At 59.9% G+C, this 25,478-nt stretch overlaps 1 protein-coding gene across 1 annotated transcript; it reads right to left on the bottom strand.

Moving 5' to 3' along the window:
• On the bottom strand, window positions 1-25,255 carry LOC133357213 (uncharacterized). Its single transcript, XM_061575042.1, has 10 exons — window positions 24,592-25,255; window positions 22,961-23,090; window positions 21,477-21,867; window positions 16,311-19,419; window positions 9,746-16,247; window positions 8,998-9,247; window positions 8,148-8,495; window positions 5,763-6,462; window positions 3,926-4,424; window positions 1-3,343 (listed from the first exon to the last, which is right to left on the bottom strand). The coding sequence occupies exons 1-10, from the start codon at window positions 24,906-24,908 to the stop codon at window positions 1,748-1,750; spliced, it is 13,842 nt and encodes a 4,613-aa protein (XP_061431026.1). The 5' UTR covers window positions 24,909-25,255; the 3' UTR covers window positions 1-1,747.
• Window positions 25,256-25,478: the final 223 nt, after the last annotated feature.

Genomic DNA, 25,478 nt, shown 5'->3' with positions numbered 1-25,478 from the left:
TAGGTGCGTGACGTCATTTATGGACGGCCCCTAATTAAGTAATTGTTCGTGATGAGCGTGTTATTGATTTTCAATCGTCAACTCTTTGCTCGTGTCGAGGATGTCCGTGGCGTTGTTGTTGTTGTTGTCGTTGTTGTTGTTGTTCATTCGTCAAGCGAATCGTCAGCATTTCAGAGCCACGGCTTCGGTCCACAGTGTGTGCTCTTCATGGCGATCATGTTTAATCGTGTTGTCATGGGCAGCATCGTCACCACTGGTTCCCATCAATGCGTGTACAGACCAACATCACCTGCTCGCCCTCATCATCATCCAAATTTCTGTGTAGTGTTCCCATAATCACCATCATCATCACTGATTCCATCAATGTATCCACTGACCATCACGTGATCGCCATCATCGTCATCATCATCCAAATGTCTGTGTAGTGTTCCCATAATCACCACCACCGTCATCATCATCACTGATTCAATCAATGTCTTCACTGACCATCACGTGATCGCCATCATGGTCGTCAACATCATCCAAATTTCTGTGTCGTGTTCCCATAATCACCACCACCACCATCATCATCATCACTGATTCAATCAATGTCTTCACTGACCATCACGTGATCGCCATCGTCATCATCATTCAAATTTCTGCGTAGTGTTCCCATAATCACCACCACCCTCATCATCATCGTCACTGATTCAATCAATGTCTTCACTTACCATCACGTGATGGCCATCGTCATCATCATCCAAATTTCTGTGTAGTGTTCCCATAATTACCACCACCACCGTCATCATCATCACTGATTCCATCAATGTCTTCACTGACCATCACGTGATCGCCATCATCGTCGCCATCATCATCCAAATTTCTGTGTAGTGTTTCCATAATCACCACCATGATCATCATCATCGTCACTGATTCAATCAATGTCTACACTGATCATCACGTGATCGTCATCATCATCATCACCATCCAGAATTCTGTGCAGTGTTCAATCATCATCATTGTCTTCATCGCTACTCTCAATGCGATCATCATCGTCATCATAATCGTCGTCGTTGTTTTATGATCATGGCAACGTGGACAACATATATTCCCATCAATCATCTGCCATGGTAGCTAAGGTGTTCAATGTAAAATCATCATCATCATCATCACACACCGATTGCTCCACCATCACCGACATCGCCAACGTCATCGCAGCCCCACTCCTCTACGGGCACGCGGGAAGTTCATCGCAATGTCGCCACCTCGGAATCCACCACCAGGTTTCAGTCTCGCGCCCGACAGCGTCTTCTGAGTTGCTGGTAGGCAGGGCGAAAACCCTAGACCCCATGTGCGTGGCGAGACGTTATACCGGACCGTGGTGGGCCGGTCGCAGAAACATCGTCCGACCCAGACAGACTCGGCAAAAGTGAATCACCGAACACCACCGCCACCGCCGCCGCCACCACCAACAAAACCAATACCCACCACTCGTCGCTCAGTTGGCGGTGACGTCACAGTGGCGCCTGTGCCAGGCTAGGTGCATGCGCTTCGAGGCCGCCGCGTGAAGTGTCCGAAGGCTGTCGCTGCCGACCGCCAGGACAGGAGGCGGTCACGGGCACAGACCCTGAAGGTGCCCGTTGTGTTGACCGACCGAGACGACCGGCAGATGCACCAGCTGTGCCCCCCCTACTCAGCCACCACCATCACCACCATCACCACCACCACCACCATCACCACGTCCGCCGCCGCCGCCGGCATGGGCGGCTCACAGCACGTAGAGGTACGTCGCCTTGACGTCGCTCCCCAGCAGGTTGCGCGCCGTGCAGCGGTAGACGCCGCTGTCGCGCGGCCCGGCGCTCGGGATCACCAGGGCGCCCTGCGGCAGCACCAGGAACTTCCCCCCTGCCGCCCGTCTCGCCGCGGACGCTCCAGCGGCGCCACCGCCGCCGCCCGCCGGCGCCGCCACCGCGGAAAGACGCGTGCGGTCCGGCAACTCCCACGTGATGTCGGGCCGCGGGATTCCGATGGCGAGGCACGACAGCTGCAGGGACGTGCCGGGCCGGGCGTGGTACGTCCGCGGTGGCCCCGCGGTGATTCTTGGCGGGTAGGCGATGACGACGACCGGCACCAGCTGCGAGTCCTCGCCGAGGCGGCTGCGGGCCCGGCACACGTAGTTGCCGCGGTCGTGCACCGTGGCGCCGCTCACCACGAGCGAGCCGTTGGGGAGCAGCGAGAAGCGGCCAGCGTGCCGGACGGCGGCGGCGGCCGCCCCCTCCAGCACCGCGCCGCCGGGCAGCGTCCAGGAGACCACCGGCGGAGGGTCGCCGGAGGCGGCGCAGTCGAGCGTCGTCGACTCACCGCCGACGACGCGCACCAGCCCGCCGGGGCGGGACGCCGACGGCGAGATCCGGGGTCGCGTGCCAAATTCGAGGCGCAGGGAGCGCTCGGCGGCGCCAGCCGCGTTGGTGGCCGCGCACCGGTAGCGGCCCGCGTCGCCCGCGCCGGGCTCGGAGAGCCGCAGAGTGCCATCCTCCCCCGCCGAGAAGCGCCCGGCGTTCCGTCCCGGCGCGAGGCGAGCGCCCCCCGGCAGCGTCCACGCCACCCGGGGCCGCGGCGAGCCCTCGGCGGAGCAGTTGAGCAGCGCCGAGCGCCGGCCCGGCTCCACCGCGACCGTCTCGTCGTCGCCGCCGCCGCCGCCAACCGAGGGGAACGACGGCGCCTCGAGGGCTTCGACGACCTCCAGCCGGACGGTCAGGCGGCTCTCGGCGTCGCCGGAGCGGGCCACACACACGAAGTCGGCCGAGTCGGAGGGCCGGGCGTTGCGGATCTCCAGCGTGCCGTTGGCGTGCACCGCCAGCCGGCCGCCGTGGTACGGCGCCTGCAGAACGACGCCGCCGGGCGCCGCCCAGGCGACGCGAGGAGGCGGCCGCGCGTCGCCGTCTTCGCGGCCGTCTGGGGGCGGCCGTAGCTCGGCCCGGCAGTCGAGGAGCTTGCGCGCGTGCGCCAGCACGGCCTCGCGCCGCGGCTCCGCCAGCGCCTCGCCCGCCAGGCCGTTGATGGCCGGCGGCAGGTCGCGAACCGCCAGGCGCACCGTGCGAGCGTCCGAGCCGGCGGCGTTGCGCACCGAGCAGGTGTAGTCGCCCGCGTCGCGACGGCGCGCCGCCCGGATCTCCAGCGAGCCGTCGGTGAGCACGTGGAGGCGCGGGGACGAGGACGAGGAGGAGGAGGTGGACGAGGAGGGGGCAAGGAGGACTTCGCCGTTGGGAGTCGACCAGGCGAGGCGTGGCGCCGGCTCGCCGGACACCAGGCACTCGAGGAGGGCTGTCGAGCCTGACGAGGCCTGCACCAGCGCGTTCCTCTCCTGCGGAAGGGACGCGGGCACCACCGCCGCTCGGCATTCATTCATTCGTCGTAATTAATCGTAGAGATTAATCGCCGTAGTTAATCGTCGCAATTCATTCGTTGCAATTCATTCGTCGTAATTAATCGTCGCAAGTAATCATAATTGATCGTCGCAATTAATCGTCATAATTAATACATCGTCGTAAATTGTCGTGTTGCGCCGTTGACATTTGCAGTAGTTGGCTGCTATGAATGTTTGCGATGGACAGGTCGCTGTGCAGCTCAGTGGGGCCTTACCTGGGAGAATTAAAAAAATCCGTCAAATAGTTTAACAATTATTATTTTAGTAAGAACACGAAGCTTTTGTCTCTTGGCAAACAAGTCATGGCTCAGGGTCACTTCTGAAAGAGAATCTGTTTTACTCCTCGGGCCTTACCTGCTAAAATCAAATAAATAATAAGACATTAAATAATATAATCGAACGAAAAAAATATAAAATGTACGCAATAGAAATTACAATTTTAAAAACCCGATAGATTCATTAAAACGTAAAGGAGTTCTGTCCGTCGTTTAACAGCGAAGGAATGAGCGGTGCACAGACCTTGTGCTCGATGCGTGCGGCCCGCGTCTCCACCAGCACCCGCACGACCATCTCGTCGCGCCCGACCTTGTTCTCCGCGTAGCAGGTGTAGTCACCCTGGTCACGCACGCCCATCTTGTCGAAGAACAGCGTCCCGTTGTCGAACAGCACGAAGCGCTTGCTGCGCTCCCCGCCGCCCCCGCCTCCTGCTCCTCCTCCTCCGCCGGCGGCGACGCCGTTCACCAGGGTGCCGTCCGGCATCTTCCACGAGATCTCGGGGTTGGGCACGCCCGACGCGACGCAGTCGAACTGGAAGTCGCCGCCGTAGCGCACCCGCCGGTCCCCGCTGGGCCCCTTGCCGTCGATGCGCGCCGGCCGCAGCAGCACCTCCACCTTGGTGGCGGCGGCGTCGTCGCCCAGGGAGTTGCGCGCCAGGCACAGGTAGTCGCCTGCGTCCGCCTCGCTGGCGCCCGCCACCACCAGCGAGCCGTCGGTGAGCACGCGCGTGCGCTCGTCTGAGCTGCGGCGGTCACGGCGGCGGTGGCGGCGGCGGTGGTGGCGGTGGTGGTGGTGGTGGCGGTGGGCCGTGGGGAAGGGGTGGGGTGCAGAGCGGTGAGAGCCGGAAGTTAGCGAGCAGCAGTTGCTTAGAACGGGGGCCCGCCCCCATTATTTTATTGACCACTTCCGTCCGTGCCTCTTTCCTGCACTGCGGACTTGTCTCAGTCACGGTTCTGGTGAGCCCACAAGCTGCTAACCCCGAGTAGCCACAATGAGTAAGACAACAAACGTCGCCGCTTCTTTGAAAGGGAGAAAGACCCAATGATGAACCCCCCCCCCCCCCCCCCCCTGGTCCGTGAAAAAATTGCCTTCCACACAACCGGTCCCTGGTGACCAAAAGGTTGTGGACCGCTGGCTTAGAAGATGGGAAGGGCACAGGAAGGGGCGCGGGTGGCTGGCACCACCGCAGCGGCAGTGGCAGCTTTTGGCTGCCGGCCGTCGAACAAAGATGGCGGTCGGCGCATCGCGCGGCGCTTTCAGACGCGCTTCTGCGGCCGTCTGGAACGCTCTCTTCCTTCCGATGTTCGGAAGCCACTGGGAGCTGTGCAGTTTTAAATTATCGTCTAAAAGTTATTTCTTGAGAACTGCTTGTTGGTGTTTTTGGTTCATTGTCCCTCCCCTGCACCTCCGATTAGCACAGTTGGCTACGTACGGTGCGAAAGAAGTTCAACGCACATACACGACACCTGGCCGCGCCAGGTACTAGGCCGAGTCAACCTCGGGGGAGGCCCAGGGTCGGTTCAGATAGCCGCCACTGGTGTTGGCCGTGAGTGGGAGTCAAACTCGGGTCGCCGGGTTTGTAACGCGGCGCGGTAACCACGACACCACCGCTCCCCACAACCACACACACACACCCATACAACACAACCACTCTCCCACACACTCACACAATCGTTCACCCACAGACACACAAGCATTCACACACAACCACGTACCCACACAAACACAACTACTCGCCCACACGCCCACACACACAACCACTCACCAACATACCCACACAAAAACAAAAACAAAGATCCCCCGTATAGCCTTAACAGACTGTAGGGGCAAGTGCTGTTAGCGAGCACACAACCACTCACCAACACACACACAACCGCTCACCCACACTCACACAACTGCTCACCAACATACCCACACACTCACACAACCGCTCACCCACACTCACACAACTGCTCACCCACACACTCAGATAACCACTCACCCACACACCCACACACACAACCACTCACCAGCATACTCACACAACCGCTCATCCACACCCACCCACACCCACCCACGTGCTCAAGGCCTCCCCGCTCACCGCGAGTAGATGTCCACAAACTTCTTCGACGGGAGCCTCCAGAGGATGCGGGGCGCGGGCGTCCCGCTCGCGTTGCACGCCAGCTGCAGCGTGGCGCCGTAGCTGACCTGCATGCGCCGCGGCGTCGATGCCACGATCCTGGCCGCGCCGGGCCTGGCCGCCCGGCCTTCCTCCGCGGCCTGCCGGCCGATCGCCGGTAGCGGCGGCTGCTGCTGCTGCCGCGACGGCGGCGGCGCCGGAACATCATCCGGTAACGGCCGCCGGTACTCCTGCTCGACGGTGACGACGAAGACGCTGCGGTCGGCGCCCAGCGAGTTGGTGGCGAGGCACTCGAAGGCGCCGGCATCGGCCGGCACGACGCTCTTCACCAGCAGCGTGCCGTTGGGGTAGACGAAGAGGCGCCCATCCAGGTACTGCGACGGGCGGATCTGGGCGCCGCCCGCTAGCACCCAGCGCAGCGACGGCGCCGGGGTACCGCGCGCCGCGCAGTGCAGGGCCAGGGCTGCGCCGGCACGAGCCGTCACGTCAGAGCGGCGGCCCTGCAGCATGCTGGGGGGCAGGCCGAGGACGTGGAGGCGCACCGTGGCCGTGTCAGCGCCGGCCGAGTTGCTCGCGACGCACTTGTAGGGGCCCCGGTCGGCGAAGGCGATGTCGGTGATGCGAAGCGTGCCGTTGGCGTCCAGGCTGGCGCGCCCACCAGCTGGTGCCCAGGCAGGCAGACGGCGGCGACGATGAATATTGCGAGTTGTAAGAATCATTATTGTTTCGATTTAAAGCTTTTGTGACTGCAGGGATTCACCTTCTTGGTTGTCTCGGTAAAGTCACGTAGAATGGAAATAATAAAATAATAAAAATAAAACATTATAAAATATATAATTTTATTATGTTTTATTTTATTATTTCCATTCTACGTGACTTTACCGAAATAATATATTTTATTATGTTTTATTTTTATTATTTTATTATTCCCATTCTACGTGACTTTACCGAAAGAACCAAGAAGATCATTATTGTTGTTGTAAGAGAATCAGTTTTACCCTTTATGGCAATAAAACAGTTAAGGTGTTAAAACAGCAAACCGAAGCCTTTTGCAAGGAATCATGTCCGCATTAACCACACGTACCTGTGGTGAACATGCAAACAAACACATGATCTGGTAGTCTATGATGATGCATTGTCTTTGAAACTGACTGGGCCACACCAGACACAACTTTTTTTAGAGCCTAGTCTCAAACAGTGTTAGACCAGAGGATGCCAATAGGTGAACAGCACAGTAGCATCTACATCTGCAGAACGTGAAGAACCAGTGGCATCTACATCTGCAGAACATGAAGAACCAGTGGCATCTACATCTACAGAACGTGAAGAACCAGTGGCATCTACATCTACAGAACGTGACGAACCAGTGGCATCTACATCTGCAGAACGTGAAGAGCCAGTAGCATCTACATCTGCAAAACATGAAGAACCAGTGGCATCTACATCTGCAGAGCATGAAGAACTAGTGGCATCTACATCTACAGAACATGAAGAACCAGTGGCATCTACATCTACAGAACGTGAAGAACCAGTGGCATCTACATCTATAGAACGTGAAGAACCAGTGGCATGTACATCTGCAGAACATGAAGAACCAGGAACATCTACATCTGCAGAACATGAAGAACCAGTGGCATCTACATCTGCAGAACACGAAGAACCAGTGGCGTCTACATCTCCAGAACATGAAGAACCAGTGGCATCTACATCTGCAGAACGTGAAGAACCAGTGGCATCTACATCTATAGAACGTGAAGAACCAGTGACATTTACATCTGCAGAAGGTGAAGAACCAGTGGCATCTACATCTACAGAACGTGAAGAACCAGTGGCATCTACATCTATAGAACGTGAAGAACCAGTGGCATCTACATTTGCAGAACGTGAATAACTAATGACATCTACATCTGCAGAATGTGAAGAACCAGGACATTTTACAACTTTTAAAGCTATTCCCCGTGTTTAGTTCACATGTCATAACAACACGTTTGAAATTTACAGGAGTAAAGTTGGACTCACGAACAAATCGACTTACAAACAGACCTAACTCGTTCGTCAGTAGAGGAGTCCCTGTTCATCGCGTGAATATAAACGCGTCGTTTAAACCCACCGAAACCCGACAAAGCCAATGGGCAAGGGCTTTGCCACGTGAGTACAAACGTACCAATTAGTTGCAACTTCAGCACACCGGCGGCATGTTGGAGAGCAAAGCCGCGGAAACATTTACAATCTGCCATCAACTGCGTTTGCCGATTTACGCCAACCAGCGTCCACTCGGGACGATTTTGACGGATTTTTCACGGAAGGCGGTGCCCCCCCCCGCCCTTCCCGGTTCCTGCCTCTCACCTCCGGTCGCCGGCACGGCCGCTGACCCCGCCGCCGCGCCGCGCAACACCGTCCGGTCGGGCAGCACCCAGGCCCGCTGGGGCGCCGGCCGCCCCTCGGCGGGGCATGCCAACTCGGCGATGGAGCCGAGCGGCGCGGTGACGTCGCGGTGGCGAGCGGCGACGAGGATGCGCGGCGGCTGAGCGCTGACGGCGACGGCCACCGCCAGCCGGGCGGCCCCCAGGGCGCTCGCCGCCGTGCACACATACTGGCCGCGGTCCTGCAGCACGGCGCCGCGGATCGCCAGCGTGCCGTTGCCGAACACCTCGAAGCGCGAGCCATGCCGGGAGTTGGCCTTGATGACGGCGCCTGCCGTAGGGTGGTGGTGGTGGGGGGGGGGCGGTGGTTATGACGTCATCTCGTGACGGAACGGAAGAGGACGGTGCTCGGATCGGCATAGCCGCCCACGCGTGAATCGCACGGAGTGAGCGGTGGTCCACCTCTATAACCTCCTCCACTTCCTCCTCCATAACCTCCACTACCTCCACAACCACCTCCATCTCTGCCACCATCTCTATCACCTCCTTCACTTCCTCCTCCATTGCCTCCACCACCACCTCCTCCACCACCACTTCCATCTATATTATCACCACCACCACCACCACCGCCACATCTATCACTTCCACATCCTCTACTTTCTCCTCTATCACCACCACCGCCATCTCTACCACCACCACCTCCATAACCTCCTCCAACTCTATAATCTATCAGCTTCCTCCATCATCACCTCCTACACCACCACCACCACCACCCGCTCCTCCCCCCTGCCACTCCCCCAAGCCCCTCCCTCCGTCCCCCTCCATTCCCGCACCTGTGGACACCTTCATCCAGGTGACAGTAGGTGGGGGGTTGCCCTCCACTTGGCAGTCCACGTAGAGGTCTGCATCGGCCGCGACGGTGACGGTGACGGTGCCGCCCGCGCCGCCGCCGGTGATGATTCGCGGTTTCTGCGGAGCGCTGGCTTGCGGCACCGCATTCGCCGCGGGTGGAACGACGTCGGGAGGAACGACGCCGGACGGGCCCTGGCGGTCCCCTCCTCGCTCCCGTGGCGGCTGCTGGAGCTTTAGAAAGAGAGAGAGAGAGCGTGAAATCTATTGTGAAATCTCTAATTTAAAAAGGGGAGGGGGGGTTACATCAAGCAAAGCATTAACGAAATGATGAACGAAGCAAAGTGCCGACTACACCGAGCATCTCCTTGCTTCCTCTGATCGTAAAAAAAGAGAGAGAATGGGGGAGAGAGTGATGGAGTGGGAGAGAGAGGAGAGCAGGGGGGTGGAGATGGAGATGGAGGGGGAGAGAAAGAGCGATGGTAGAAGAGAGAAAGATGGGGGAGAGAGAGGATATAGAGGAGGGGGGGTACAGAGTGTAGAGAGGAGAGATTTTGGGGAGCAGGCGAGGAGAGAGGGGGGTGTGAGATGTGGTGGTTGTGGTGCAGAATCCCTCATAAATTATGTAAAGAAATAAAAAAAGGTGCACGAAATTTTTGAAATTAATAAATTAACACCGGCTCACCGATTCACCCCCCTCCCACTCACCCGCTCGTCACCCCGCAAGCTCACCTTGTTGTCGAACATCGGATAGTGGCGCTGGGGCGGTGGTGGCAACGTGGCGGCGGTGGTGGCGGTAGTGGCGGCCGCGACAGTCGTGCTGGCTCCGGTCGGACCCCGGTACGGCCGCCCAAATGGCCGCCACTCGGGCACCCTCCTCCCGGCGAAGGGTGACCTCGCCGTTGTCCTGGCTCCCGTCGCGACACCACCGCCACCACCGCCGGCAGCAGCTTGTGCCGGCGCCTGCGTGGGCCTGTGGCCTACCACGGCGCTGTGGACGATTATCGAGACTCCGGGCCTGACGCCGTTGTTCGTGTTGTAGTTGTAGCCGCCAGCGCCGCCGCCGCCGCTACTGCTGCTGCTGCTGCTCACGTGCAACTGACCACTCCGGGAGCCGAAGCGGCCGGGCGTGCGGTGGATGACGATGGAGCCTCGGTGCTTGACCCCCGACGGCCAGCCGGGGATGACGATGGAGTTGACGGTGACCTTGGAGCGTCCGTGCGGGCTCTCCGTCGGCGCCGCCGCCGCCGCCGTTGTCGTGGTACCACTCGGCTTGGCGGTGAAAGCCGTGATTTCTGGGCGGTTCGTGGCGCGGCCGCCGACGCCGCCGGCTCCCGCCGCCGGAGGCCGAACCGTCGCGTAGAAGGGCCACGGCCGCAGCGCCGGTGGCGGCGGTTTCGGCGTGAGGTAGACAGGCACGTAGCGGCTCAGCGCATGGTCCCAGCGGTAGTTGTGGACGGGCTTGAGCGTCGTCGGCCTCTGCGTCGTGGTCTTCGCCACCCGCGGCTTCTCCGTGGCCGCGCCGTGTGGCATTGGTTGCCGCCCCCAAAGGACTCCGGTGCCCACCGCGCCCGGTGCCTGCGGCCGGTTCAGCTCCCTTCCGGGCGGCCTCTGCGTGGTGGCGGCGGGGATGCCGTGCGGCCTTCCCCAAGTGGAGGCGATGGAGTTGTCGGTGCGCCCGGCACGGTCATCGGGCGTGCCGTCGCCGCGCCCCGGCGGTGGAACTTCGGCTCCTGGCCCCGGCGGAGAGGGCCAGCCCGGTGCCGGTTCACCGGCTTCCCCGCGTTGCCCCCCACCACCGCCACCTCGCGTCGTTTCCAATGGCACGGCGATCGCGAGTCCGGAACGGGGGACGGTCCCGGATTGTCCCGAGGAGGCCACGTCCGGGCCTCGCCCCATGCCGGGCCGGGGCGGCCGAGGCCTTGGGTCGACCGCCGGCCACCTCCCCGGGGCCATCCCAGACGATGGGCTCACGGGCCTCTCTGGAAGGACGGGCCCTGCTGGCGGCTGCCCAACGCGTTCGCTTGGGCGCCCGGGGTCCGCCAACGTTGCCGTCGTCCCCGCGGAGTGCGGATGATCCACCGGTTGCCTCCGCAAAGGTGGCACCAGGGCAGGAGGAGCCACCTGCTCCAAGGTTTCCAGCGCCGGGTCTTCCCGATTTTCTCCGCGCCGAGTCGCCTGCCCCACTTGGCTTCCGCCCACACGATCGGGCGATGCAGCGTGCAGCCCGCCGCCAAAGCCCGGGACGCCCTCTGCGGCCGACGTCACCCCCTCCGCGTGCGAGTCGCGGCTGTCGCCTGCCCGGGCAACGTGCATCGCGGGCCCGACCCCGCCGCCACTGCCGTGACTCCCGACCCCGTGAACTCGCTCCTCCGGCCCCAACCGACCCGGCACGCGCCGCGGCACCAGTCCTTCTGCGGGCCGCAACTGCCCGTTCGGTCCCGGTCCATCCCACGGGCGTCGCCCGCCGGCCCTCGACCGGTTGAGCGGGGTGGCCCCGTCACGGCCCATGGAAGGGCTCGCCGGCACCTGCGCGGGCCTCTGCGGGTTGCTGCTCGCCGGGCCTGGTTGGGCGCGAGGAGGCCACGGCCACGGCCCAAGGCGGTTCTGCTCGGATTCCGCGGCGCGGCCGCTCGAAGCGCCGTTGGGAAGCGTGCCAGGCACCGGCGAGGGCTTGCGCAACTCAGGCACTCCGGCGGATGCTTCCGGGCTGCCGCCGCTGGCTGTCGGCTCGTGCGAGCGTGGAGGATGCCACTTGGTGGCACCGCTGACGGTTCCGTCGTGGAACGAGGGCCGCCCGGCCCCGGCGACAGAAGCGGGAGTTTCTGTGCGGCCGCCCCCCTCGCCCACGCCAGGCGGCGTCGGTCGTGCCGAGATGCGGCGCCGTCCCGCGTGGGGCCCTTGTCCCAAGCGTGGCCGCTGCCGTTCCGGGACGGCAACCCTGCCGGCAGGAAGAGGATGATGAGGATGAGGAGGATGAGGAGGTCTTCCCGGAACATCGGCTCCATGGTCAGTGCCTCCGCCTGAGGTTTCTCCGCCGCGCGAATCGGGAGCAACGCCGGTTCCCCCGGGGCCTCGGCGGCGACCTTGCTGGGCCCCTTCTGAGCGGTGTGGCGGTGGGGGCCTCGTCCCTGCGGACTCTACATGCCCCGTCTTCTCATCCGGCCCTCTAGAGCGTTGGGTTCCCTCCGGGGAGCCACCGGAAACGGGCGGCTCTCCTCCGGGACCTTGTCGGTGGGGGTGAGCGCCGACCTCGGGTTGACCTCCGCGTGGCTGCTCCATGCGGTGCGGCTCCTTCGTTCCAACCTCTCCGTAGGCATTGGGTCGGGGTCTCCAGCTTTCCGAAGGCACTTCTGACGCCGTTGCCTCCCCATCGAGTGTTTCGGTGACGTCTGTGACACCAGCGCCAGGTTCGGCTGCCTCCACCGTCCCGGCCTCGGTCTCCTCCTCCGGGTCACGCGATGTGCCGGCTGGCAGCGCCCCAACGCCGCCGTTTCCACTGCGCCCAGCCGCCGTGAAGATTTCATCCACGATGGAGCCGCCGCGCCTCGTCGATTCGTGAACTGGGGTCCGAATCTCAGATGACTCTACATCCTCCTCTTGTTCGAACTCTTCATCTTGTTTACGATTGTCGTCATTGTCGTCGTCACCATCACCACCTCGATCGTTACCTCTGTCATCATTTCTACGATTGTTATCTCCGTCGTTGTGATTATCAACGGAAAACATTTCTTCAATGGTGGACGAGGCGGTTGCTCTATGGTCATTGCCACGACCACCGTCAGGTTCCTGGGGAACTCCCCTGGCATTGCCATCCTCACCGTCACCACCACCGACGCCGCCGCCGCGACTCACCACTTCACCATATCCGCCATCGGCCTCGCGGTGCCGTCCCGGCCCTTCCCAGCGATTGCCCGACTCCTCCTCCGCCAGGCGAGTCAATTCTGGAGGCTCCACGGCGTCAGATCCGGGCGATCTGAGCGTGTCCTCCGCACGTTGGCTCTCCGTCGTCTCTGCCGCCACCGCACGGCCGCCTGCCCTCGTTGCGTCCGCGTCGGCACCACCCTCCCCCAGACCCTCCGGTGGTACGTCGGCCGTGGCCTCCGGCGCTCCGATCGTCTCGTCCGCCAGCGTGACCGCCAGATCAGGACCTTCCGGTTTCGCCGTCGTCGCCGCCATCGTCGTCGTCTTCGCTGTCGCTACGGCAATCGGTCCGATGTTCTGGCCTCCGCCTTCCCGGTTGTCACCCGGTCCCATTCGGCCCGCGTAGCCTCCCCTCCGAGGACCGGACCCAGGCGCGGGCAGCCGGCGAGCATCGCCGAAGTGATTGCTTCTCTCCCCTGCCTCCTGAAACCTCCACCGCTGGGGAGGCCGCCGCCGCCGCCCGGCGAAGGGCCAGCGGCCTCCGGCGGCCGTCGCACGCTCCGGAGAGGCTGTGGGCCGCTCGGGGGAGGAGGCCGCTTGGGTGACCACGGGCGAGTCGTGCTCGGCGGGTTTGGTGGCCGTCGGCTCCGCCGTGTCCGGCCACGCGTCCACGGTTTCAGCAGCGGCCGTCGTGGGCTCCGTGCGGTGGGTGCCCCTATCGCCTCCTTCGTCGCTTCCTTCATCGCCTGTCTGCTCCGCGGCCGAGTCTGTCGGCTGGTCTTCTCCCACCTCGTCGTCATCCTCCCCCTCCACTCTCTCTTCTTCTTCCACCTCCTTGTCCTCCTCCTCCTCCTCCTCTCCTTCTCGAGAAGTGCCCGACTTGTGCCAGGTGCCCCCCTGTGGTTTGGCCGGTAGCCCAGACTCCGGCCATGCTGGCGCTGATGTGAAGTCTGGAGTGGTTTCATAGCGAGGTTGTGACTCTTCGGCTGTTTCTTCACTTTCTGAGGTTCCTTTTGTATCTGTATCATCAATTTCTGATGTTTGATTTTCCTCGTCGTTGTTATCATCATTGCCATCGTCATCATCATCATCGTTCTCTGATGGTTGTTTTCTATCATCATCGTAATCATCACTTTCTGATGGTTGTTTTCCATCATTGTCATCATTTTCTGATGGTTGTTTTTCATCATCGACATCATCATTGTCATCGTTTTTCGATTGTTGTTTTCCATCATCATCATCATCGTCATCATTTTCCGATGGTTGTTTGTCATCATTGTCATCATATTCTGATGGTTGTTTTCCATCATCGACATCATCATTGTCATCGTTTTCCGATTGTTGTTTTCCATCTTCGTCATCGTCATCATTTTCTGATGGTTGTTTTCCATCATCGTCATAATTTTCTGATGGTTGTTTTACATCATCGACATCATCATCGTCATCATTTTCCGATGGATGTTTTCCATCTTCGTCATCGTCATCGTTTTCTGACAATTGTTTTCCATCATCGTAATCACCATTGTCATCGTTTTTCGATTGCTGTTTTCCATCATCATCGTCATCATTTTCCGATGGTTGTTTTCCATCATCGTCATAATTTTCTGATGGTTGTTTAACATCATCGACATCATCATTGTCATCGTTTTTCAATTGTTGTTTTCCATCATCATCATCATCATCTTCATCATCATCATTTTCTGATGGATGTTTTCCATCATCATCGTCATCGTCATCATTTTCCGACGGTTGTTTTCCATCTTCGTCATCATCATCGTCATAATTTTCCAACGGTTGTTTTTCATCTTCATCATTATCATCGTCATCATTTTTTGATGGTTGTTTTCTATTTTCGTCATCGTCATCATTTTCCGATGGTTGTTTTCCATCTTTGTCATCGTCATCGTTTTCTGACAATTGTTTTCCATCCTCGTCATCATCATCGTTTTCCAATGGTTGTTTTACATCTTCATCATCATCATCGTCATCATTTTCCGATGGTTGTTTTCTATTTTCGTCATCGTCATCGTCATAATTTTCCGATGGTTGTTTTCCATCTTCGTCATCGTCATCGTTTTCCGACAATTGTTTTCTATCTTCGTCATCATCATCATCATCATCGTTTTCCGATGGTTGTTTTACATCTTCGTCATCATCATCGTTTTCCGATGGTTGTTTTCCATCTTCATCATCATCATCTTCATCATTTTCCGATGATTGTTTTCCATCTTCGTCATCATCATCGTTTTCCGATGGTTGTTTTCCATCTTCATAAACATCATCTTTGTCGTCATCATCATCATCATCATCGTTTTCCGAGCCCGGTAAATCGTAATCCAACTCGTCGCTATCATCCGTTGGTGGTGCCGTCATTGTCTTTGCCGTGGGCGATTGCACGACGGTGGTGGTGACGTCATGACGAGAAGCTCCGTCACGGTCAACGCTGTCTCGTGATGATGAGCGGTGGGCCATGGCGTTGTCATCCTCAACTTCAGAGGATTGATCCTCTTCATTATCATTGTCATCATCATCATCATCATCTTCTTTATGTCCCTCTTCCTCGCCTTCATTTTTAGAGGAACGAATCTCATCATCATCATCATCACCATCCTCTTCGTCAACCTCAGTGGAATGCCTTTCTTCGTTTTCATCATCATCATCATCATCAGAGGAACGAGCCTGTTCGTTATCTTCAACCTCAAGGGATCGCCAATTTGTATCATCATCCTCGGAGGAGGAAAGTGTCTCTTCCTCATCTTCATCTTTAGAAGAAGGTCTCTCTTCACCACCTCCATCCTCAGATCGGTCCTCATCGGCCGTTGTCTCTTGTGACGACGAACCTCCACCGTGCTCCTTAGGGGAATGAACTCGCTCTGATTCCTTCACCTCCTCCGTCACCTCTTCCTCCACCTCCTCCTCCACCTCCTCCTCAAGTTCATCCACGCTCGCAGACTCCCCTCGCTCTGATTCCTTCTCCTCGACCTCCTCCACCTCCTCCTCAAGTCCGTCCACGCTCGTGGACTCCTCTCGCTCTGCCCCATCCCCGGTGCCATCACGGCCACCGTGTTCCGACTCGAACATCTCCAGCACGGACGCCGGCAGCGCCGCTCGCGTCAGCGTTCCGGCGTCCAGCAGTTCTTCCTGTGACAGGTCCAGGTTTCTAAGAGGCCCGGAAGCTGAAGACTCATCCTCCTGGTCCTCCTCCTGTTCCTCCTGCGCCTCCTGCTCCTCCTCCTGTTCCTCCACCCTCTTCTCCTCCTGCCCCTCCTCCTGCTCCTCCTTCTGCTCCTCCACCGTCTCCTCCTCCCGCTCCTCCTCCCGCTCCTCCTCGCTCTCAAACTCCTCTGACTCCTCCACCGTCTCCTCCACCCTCTCCTCCACCCTCTCCTCCTCCTGCCCCTCCTCCTGCTCCTCCACCGTCTCCTCCTCCCGCTCCTCCTCCCGCTTCTCCTCGCTCTCCGACTCCTCCGACTCCTCCCGCTCTGACGACTCAGACTCCACGAGCTGCCACGGCTCGCTCGTCGTGGCCCCGCCGGGCGTGACGGCCGCCGTCGGCGGCGCCCCCGCCGTCGTCGCGGGCCCCGGTGCGCTCGTGGTCCGCGCCCGCGCCACGTTCCGGTTGCGCACGCGCGACAGGATCTCTGCCCACTTCTTCGGGTCCAGCCGCCCGATCTGCTGGCTGATCCGTGAGCCGCCACCGCCAGCACCACCGCCAGCGCCCCAGCGCCTGCCGGGCGTCCGCTGCTCATTCCCGGAATCCGTGCGGCCACTCGACCTCCCTGCAGACTCCTTCTCCTCCTCCTTCTCCTCCATCTCCTCCTCTGCATCTTCGTCCTTCCCAATCTCCTCCTTCCTGGAGCTCCCTCTACCCTCTTGGAGCGGCTTCTGCCTCTCCTCCTCCTCTTCCTCGGCGGGTTGGGCCCGGTGCCGACCCGAAACCGCCGCCCCCTTTCGGAACGGCCTCGTCGGAATCCGTCTCCCATTCTCCCTCCTTACAAACTCCTCCTCCTCTCCCTCCTCTTCCTCCTTCTCCTCCTCCTCTGCATTTTCGTCCTTCCCAATCTCCTCCTTCCTTGAGCTCCCTCTACCCTCTTGGAGGGGCTTCCGCCTCTCCTCCTCCTCTTCGGCGGGCTGCGCCCGGTACCGACCGGGAACCGCTGTCCCTTTTCGGAACGGCCTTGTCGGAATCCGTCTCCTGTTCGAACTCCTTACGGACTCCTTTTCCTCCTCCTCCTTCTCCTCCTCTTCGTTCCTGTTCTGCGAGCTGCTAGACTCTGGGGAGGCCTCTGCTGGGGTCTCTTCCACGGTCTGGGGCCTGCGCCCGCCCACGGCAGTTGATGTCCCCTTCAGGAAAGGCCTCGCCGGAATCCGTCTCCCGTTCGCCCTCCCTCCAGAATCCTCCCCATCCTCTGCATTCTCCTCCTCATTTTTCTTACCCCTTGAAGCCTCCCGTGATGCGGCTCGCCTCTCCTCCACCATTTGAGCCTTGCGCCCACCCATCGCAGCTGATGTCCCCTTCCGGAACGGCCTTGCCTGAGTCCGTCTGCCGTTTGCTCTTCCCCCGGACTCGTCCGCCTTCTGCTCTTCCACCTGCTCCTCCTTCTCCTCCTCCTCCCCTTCTCCTCTTTCTTCATCATGCTTCTCGTTCCGTGAGCTGCCGGACTCTTGGGAGGTCTCCTCTGACCCCCGTCGCCTCTCCGCTGTGGTCTGGGCCCTGCGTCCGCCGGAGGCAGCCGACGTCCCCTCCCGGAATGGCCTCGTCTGAGTCCGTCTCCCATTCACCCTCGCTGCAGACTCCTCCTCATCCTCATTCTCGTCCTTCTCCCCCTCCTCCCGTGACCCCCCTCGCCTCCCCTCCACCGTCTGAGCCCTGTGCCCGGCAGCCGCCGCCGCCGCCCCCTTGCGGAACGGCCTCCCCGCCGGGACCCGTGCCGCGGCGCCGGCGGGCCGTGCGTGCGGCCGCCTCGCCCTCGTCGCCGTCGTCGTTGCGGCCGCGGCCACGGCGGCCGAAGCTCTGCCTTTGCCGCCGTCGTCCTCGTCGATCGCTTCTCCCGCCCCCCCGGAGCCCTCGTCCGGCGCGACCGCCGCCTCCCTGCCGGCCCCAACGCCGCCGCCCGGCAGCAGCAGCTCGATGCGGGCCTTTGTGCTCCGGCCGCGCGCCGGCAGGGGCGGCGGCCTCAGCCGGTGCTTCACGACCACCCGGTGCGTGAGCAGATCGACGCCGTGCGAGTTGACGGCAACGCAGTGGTAGTAGCCGCCGTCGCCCACCTCCTCGACGGTCAGCGTGCCGTTGGCCGACACGCGGGCCCCGCCGCTGGCCTGCCCGCCGCCGGCGTTCGACCTGCCCAGCGCCGTCCCGTCGGGGAGGATCCACCGAACGGAGGGGTCGGGCGCGCCACTCGCCACGCACGGCAGGGCTAAGGCGTCACCAGCGTGCTTGGCGATGACCGCGCCGTTGACGTCGCGGCCCGACGAGAAGTCGAGCACCTCGACGCGCACTGCCAGCACGTCGTGGTCCTCCCTCGCCGTCGCCACGCAGCGGTAGGTCCCGGCGTCCGCGGCGACCGCCGCCCGTACCGCGAGCCGCCCGTCCGCCGACGCCGTCACCCGGGAGGGGCGGCCGTCGCCCCGGCCGCGGTCAGCGCCGCCGTCGTCGCCTTCGAGCGCCGACAGGAAGGTGCCGTCCGGCAGAATCCAGCGCACGGTCGGCTTGGGGAAGCCGAAGGCGCGGCAGTCGAGCTCGAAGGCGCCGCCCGACAGCGCCACGGCCTCCGTGCCAGCGTCCCGGTCGCGGCTGATCATGGCCCAACCGTTGCGATCCGCCTGGCCCGGGAGATGGCGGGCATCGCTCACCTCTGCCGTGAAGGCCAGGTAGAGCGTCTTGAGCGTCGTCCGCCTGCGGTCGAGCCGCAGCTCGATGGCATCCTGCATGAGCCACGAGGGCGAGGCCGTGACGGCCGCCCTTACGCCGGTGAAGTGCCGCGACTCGCCGTCGGGCGCCGCCTGCTTGTAGCGAAAGCTCAGGTGGGGCTCCTTACTCAGCATGATCTCCCTGGCGAGGCGGAGTGGCGCTTCGCTGTAGAAGGCGACGATCTTCCACAGCGTCCGCATCTCCTCGGGCCCCAGCTCGCAGGCCAAGGAAGTCGCGTAGGTGAGGTTCGCGGACAGGACGCCGTCCGCGACCTCCCACCGGGGCAGGGGGACGCCGGCGCCGGCGTCACCTCTGCCTTCGCGCGGGCGCTGCACGTTGCACGCCAGGTCGGCGCGGTTCCCGTTCTCGTCGGACACGTTGAGCACGACGCTGCCGATGGGCCGCCGCAGGTCGATGGGGGGCGGTGGCGGCGGCGCTCCCCGCTCGCCCTCCGAGCCCTCCCACAGGGTGCTGTTGCGCAGCTTGAGAGGCGAGCGGATCGCCGGGCGGTTGCAGGACAGCCGCGAGGCGTTGCCGAGCAGCTCCTGGTTGGCACGGGCGGGCGGGCTGGCGCACGTGGCGCAGAGACGGCCGCCCCGGTAAGCCCGGTCGCGCTTGCACTTCACCACATCTGCTCCAACACAAAGACAAAAATCCCACCACCCCCCCCCCGTATAGCCTTAACAGACTGCTGGAGCAAGTTGCTGTTAGTGAGGAGCAGCACGGATGGATATACGCAGCAACAACAACAACAACAGCCGCCATTCACCACTAAGTTGTGACGCTTGTGCCAGGCTATGTGAACTTTAAGGTCACGAGACGTGTCAAACGCCTATTGAGAGGACATCACAAGACAGACCCAGGTGGCATGGGTTGACTGACTGAGATGACTGGCAGATGCGCCACCTATGCCCCCTAATGCGCCAACTTGCTGTATTTTAGCTGCCCAGCGCTCCGCTCATTGTTGTGAACGTCACTCTTCTGCCCTCCGTTGTTGCTGGAGGGTGACTGCCTCCAACTGCCTAGTAGCGGCATCCTTCAATCTTGAGACCACTGGTACCATTCATAATCAACGTTTTTGGGTTTATATCACGTTATTTATAAATGTGTCGTAACCCTCCACCACCCGACATGGCCAATCAGCAAAAAAAGTGTCACGTTGACAAAAGACAAATAGTTCACTGCTTTAGCCCACCGGTGTGTTGAAGCGTACCAGTCATCGACAAGTAAATGCGGCTCCACATCCTCTTGTATTACATACTTCTTCTCTAGCCTGTGCCGGGTTAATTTAGCCCCCTCGATTCGGCCAAACAAAAGCTGTCTAGGCATGCGGTGGTTGGGCGTGCGGCTACATGACACAGTCAATGCAGCCTTGCCTGACCGAGTAGCTCACCGATGGGACTTTGCCCAGATCTTTCAAGGATTTGTGAGCTCCTCACACAATCCAGCCTGGTTAAACCCAGGATGGATCATAGGCAGGCCAGCGTGAATGTTTCCAACTGGCGAAGATGTTCCATTTTGGGGGAGGTCCACGTTTTTCAACAATAGAGAAGGGCATGCCAGATAATGCAGAACGCGTGCCGTTACAATGCGGTTTCTGAGTGGACGACGAACTACTTTCTTGAGCTGCACATCTGAGTGACAACAGTGACACGATAATGCAGAGTGATACATTAACGCTGCGGCATAGCCTCAGTTATTTGTCCTGGCATCTCACTGCGCGGTGTGCGTAGTAGTACACCGTAGCTCGCCAAACTCTATCGTTACTACATCATTAATGGGAAATTTTGCTTCCGCTCAAAGCCACACTTGTTAGGAACGCTTCTACTGAAACTAAAAGTATTTAATTTTACCAGGTAAGGCCCACCAAGCTACATCGGGCGAACCTGGCTAACATGAATGAGACCTCAACGAAGTGGCTTATCATCATTGCATGGGAATTTATAGCAGCCAAATACTTTAAAAACGTGATGTTAATTCTAAACTGGGAGGGAAAAACCGGAGGACTCCAAATATACAGCAGTTGTCAGAGGGTCGGGATCGAACCCACGATCCTCCTGTGTACCAGGCGAGGTAGTTAACATCTCCTAGCTACCATGATGATAAGAGAGACACCGCAAACTCCGAATATACAGCAGGTGTCAGGGTCGGGATCGAACCCACAACCTCCTGTATACCAGGCGAGGTAGTTAACATCTCCTAGCCATCGCGGCACCCCGCTCTACTACTACTAGCATGTTAAACAACGATTCACCGTAGTCTGCACCCTTCGGTCGCCCCAGGGGTTACCGGGGCGATGGTCGCTATGTTCCTCCCGTCACCCTCTTGGGTTACCGGGGGCGACGGTTGCTACGTTCCTCCCGTCACCCTCTTGGGTTACCAGGGCGAAGGTCGCTACATTCCTCCCGTCGCCCTCTTGGGTTACCGGGGGCGACGGTTGCTACGTTCCTCCCGTCGCCCTCTTGGGTTACCGGGGCGACGGTCGCTACGTTCCTCCCGTCGCCCTCTTGGGTTACCAGGGCGAAGGTCGCTACATTCCTCCCGTCGCCCTCTTGGGTTACCGGGGGCGACGGTTGCTACGTTCCTCCCGTCGCCCTCTTGGGTTACCGGGGCGACGGTCGCTACGTTCCTCCCGTCGCCCTCTTGGGTTACCGGGGGCGGCGATCGCCACAACCTCGCGACCCTGACCTTCGTGCGCCCTCTCCCACTCGAGGAGCCACAGCAGCGAGCAGTCGCAGGCCCACGGGTTGCCGTGCAGGTAGAGGCTCTCCAGCCCGCCCAGGTAGGCCATCATGTCGCGCGGCAACGACTCGAGGGCGTTGTCCGACAGGTGCAGGTGCCGGATGGCGGAGACGCGCACGTGGTCCAGCAGGAAGAAGGTGACAAAGGTGTTGGGGTGCAGCTGGCGCAGGAGGTTGCCCTCCAGGTGCAGCAAGCGCAGCGTGGAGAGGCCCCCGAAGGCGTCCGGGTGCACGAACTCGATCTTGTTGTGGTCCAGGTGGAGGCGGACGATGGCGCCCATGCCGTGGAACGTCTCGCGGTTGATCACCTTCACCTTGTTGTAGCTCATCTTCAGGACCTGGTGGCGGTGGGCGGAGCGGGGTGGGTGGGCGGGGGCGGTGGGGCAGGGGGGGAGGGCGGGGGAGTGGGGGGGGGTTGGCGGGCGGGTGGTGGTTAGTATAAGTCAAAGGAAAAAAGTAAAAATACGACTAATTTATACAACACTATTGTAAACAATTAAACCATTAAAACGTTTCCATGCCGGTGTTAAAGAATAACTAAATAACGCTATGCGTCACCTTCTCTATATTTCCCGCCGCACGCAAAACGTTCATCATTCACGTCGTCATCGTCAGCATCATCGTCAGCCACTGCTGGATGAAGGCCTCTGCAAGCATTATTGCATGCATTGTCTTTCCGCATGGAATGCATGCGTAGTATGTTGAACTCCTTTCGCGCCGTGACGTAGACCTGCCGCGGATAATCGGAGGTGTTCAGGGGGACGGACAACAAACTCAACGCAGAAAAGCGGTGATAATAAAATGATCTTATCAATCTGGATGACGATGTTTTAAGTTCAGAGCTCCCAATGCTTTCCTGATATCGGAATGAGGAGCATTCCAGACGGACGCAGAAGCGCGCCTGAAAGCGCCGCACGACACGGAGACTGTCGTCTTTGTTCGATGGCGAGCCAGAAGCAGCAGCAGTAGCAGGATGGATCCTCCTTAACATCGAGGATGGATCCTTAACCTCAAGGATGGATCTGTAACCTCATGGATGGATCCTTAGCATCGAGGATGGACCCTTAACCTCAAGGATGGATCTGTAGCCTCATGGATAGATCCTTAACCTCGAGGATGGATCCTTAACCTCAAGGATGGATCTGTAACCTCATGGATGGATCCTTAACCTCGAGGATGGATCTGTAACCTCATGGATGGATCCTTAACCTTAAGGATGGATCTGTAACCTCATGGATGGATCCTTAACATCGAGGATGGACCCTCAACGTCCAGGATGGACCCTTCACTCTGCAGCCGGGAACCACCACAAGCGGCAGCACCGGCGGCGACGGCTTGGGGAGACCATCACCCAGCGGCGGACTGACCGCGGCTCACGATGCCGACGCTCAGGAGGAGGACGACGATCGTCAGCGGCGAGGTCGGGGTTACCTGCATGGACCCGAGGTCCTTGAAGACGTTGGCGGGCAGGCTCTGGATGTTGTTGCTGTGCAGCATGAGGAGCTCCAGAGCGCCCAGGTTGGCGAACGACTCGGCTCCGAGCTGCGCGATGCTGTTGTAGCTGCATGCGGCGAACACGCGTACAAGGCAAAGATAAAAATGTTCTTGGGTTTTTTCGGTAAAGTCACGTAGGTAAAAAATTAAAATTTATAAAAGTAAAATAAAATAAAAAATTACGTTTCGGAGGCAACACAAGCTTCCGTCTTCAGGTGGAATCGTCACAGCACGCTCGCTGTATCAAGTAAATGAGAAATTCCAAGAGATCCAACCCCGTATATATACTGGTTGATACAGCGAGCGTGCTGTGACGGTTCCACCTGAAGACGGAAGCTTGTGTTGCCTCCGAAACGTCGTGATTTTTTTTACTTTTATTAATTTAAATTTTAATTTTTTTACCTACGTGACTTTACCAAAAGAACCCCAAGAATATGAATCCTTGCAGTCACGAAAGCTTCAAATCTAAAGATAAAGATCCCCCCCCGCCACCGTATAGCCTCTCATAGGCCGATTGGGCAAGTGCTGCTTGGCGAGTGACAGCACCCACGAAGGGCCGGCACTGTGGCACACACGAGGGGGGTTGGGTGGCCGGCACCAGGCCCGGCCGCCTTTGTCTCCCCAGTGCTGACGTTTACTCACTGGACCAGGTGCTCGTTTCAAGGCTGGGTCGAGCTAGGGAAGGGCCTGCACTGGTTCAGATGTTCACCAAATGATTAAATGGGGGTGGGTGAGTGGGTGGGTGAGTACTGAATGAGTGGGTCGGTGAGTGAGTGGGTGAATGAGTGAGCGAGCGAGTGAGTGAGCGGGTGGGTGGGTGACTGAGTGGGTGGGTGAATGAGAGAGTGGGTAGGCGATCGGGTGGGTGAATGAGCGAACGGGTGGGTGGGTGACTGAGTGGGTGGGCGATTGAGTGGGTGGGTAGGTGATCGAGTGGGTGAATGAGCGAGCGGGTGGGTGGGTGACTGAGTGGGTGGGTGAATGAGAGAGTGGGTAGGCGATCGAGTTGGTGAATGAGTGAGCAAGTGAGTGAGTGGGTGGGTGAGTGAGTACTGAGTGAGTGGGTGAATGAGTGAGTGAGCGAGTGAGTGAGCGGGTGGGTGGGTGACTGAGTGGGTGGGTGAATGAGAGAGTGGGTAGGCGATCGAGTGGGTGAATGAGCGAGCGGGTGGGTGGGTGACTGATTAGGTGGGTGACTGAGTGGGTGGGTAGGTGAGCGAGTGGGTGAATAAGTGAGTGGGTGAATAAGTGAGTGGGTGAATGAGCGAGCGGGTGGTTGGGTGACTGATTAGGTGGGTGACTGAGTGGGTGGGTAGGTGAGCGAGTGGGTGAATAAGTGAGTGGGTAGGTGAGAGGGTGGGTGAATGACTGAGTGGGTGAATGAGAGAGTGGGTAGGTGAGCGAGTGGGTGAATGAGCAGGTCGGTGGGTGGGTGAGTAGGTGGGTGAGTGACTGGGTGAGCGGGTGGGTGGGTGAGCGAGCGAGGGAGCGAACGAGTCGGTCGCACCCCCCCCTCCCCCACCACCACCACCCTGCGCGAGCCCTCCCCCCACCTCCCCCCACCTCACCCCAGGTTGATCCTCTCCACTCCGGCGGACAACCCATCCGGCACGGCCGCCAGGTAGCGGAACGTGCAGTGGACGTCCGTGGGCACGTAGCAGGTGCACTGCCGGGGGCAGGCGGCGGCCGGATGCTGGCACAGCGCCGCCAGCGCCACCAGAGCCACGAGCAGCGCCGGCGCTCGGCGGTGCGACGGCGCCGAGGTGCCGAGCGGACGTCCCATCGTCGAGATGTTATCTCCCTCGCCCGGTGTGCGGGAGGTCGCGCGTTCTCCCTCTTCGCGTGGCGGCCGCGCGGTTTCTCCCGCCGTGTCTGCGGTCGGCATCGCGAGGTTCCGAGCGTCCGCGAGCTTTCCGCGCGACGGTCGAGCCCGCTTCGACGGAGCTTTCGGTTTTTTTGCTGATGGCCAGAGGTCACTTTTGGGAGAGAAAAAAAATTTGCTATGTAGGGAGAGCTCAGTGGGCCTAACCTGATGTAAAATAAAAAAATAAAATAAAACGTTTTTTTTTTTCTTCCGGCGGCCACCGCCACTCACCGGCGATGCCAAGCGGCCCTCCTCCACCGCTCGGTGTTCACCAGACAGCGACCACCAGTCCGCCGCTCACCGCCTGCCACCGCCGCCCACCGTCATCGTTTGCCGGCACCGCTCGCCGTGCCATCGTCGCTGTCGCTCGACTCACCACCCACACCCACCCACCCCAGCCACCGTTCGCCGACAATCACCGGGCCCGCTTAACGCTCACCGCTGCTCACCGCCATCGCTCACCACTGCCTCCCCTCCCTCCCCCTTCCCAACCACTCTCTCCCTCTCACGGCTCACCAAACCGCTCACCGCACAACAACAACAACAGTCGCCCGCCAACACCCGCGACCGCTCAGGAACCAAAGGCCGCAA

The sequence above is a fragment of the Lethenteron reissneri genome, chromosome 57 (assembly GCF_015708825.2).
Source record: "Lethenteron reissneri isolate LAM-NWPU_2019-01 chromosome 57, ASM1570882v1, whole genome shotgun sequence".
NCBI lineage: Eukaryota > Metazoa > Chordata > Hyperoartia > Petromyzontiformes > Petromyzontidae > Lethenteron > Lethenteron reissneri.
Note: the sequence above shows the minus strand (reverse complement) of the source record. Positions and strands in the feature narration are given on the sequence as shown.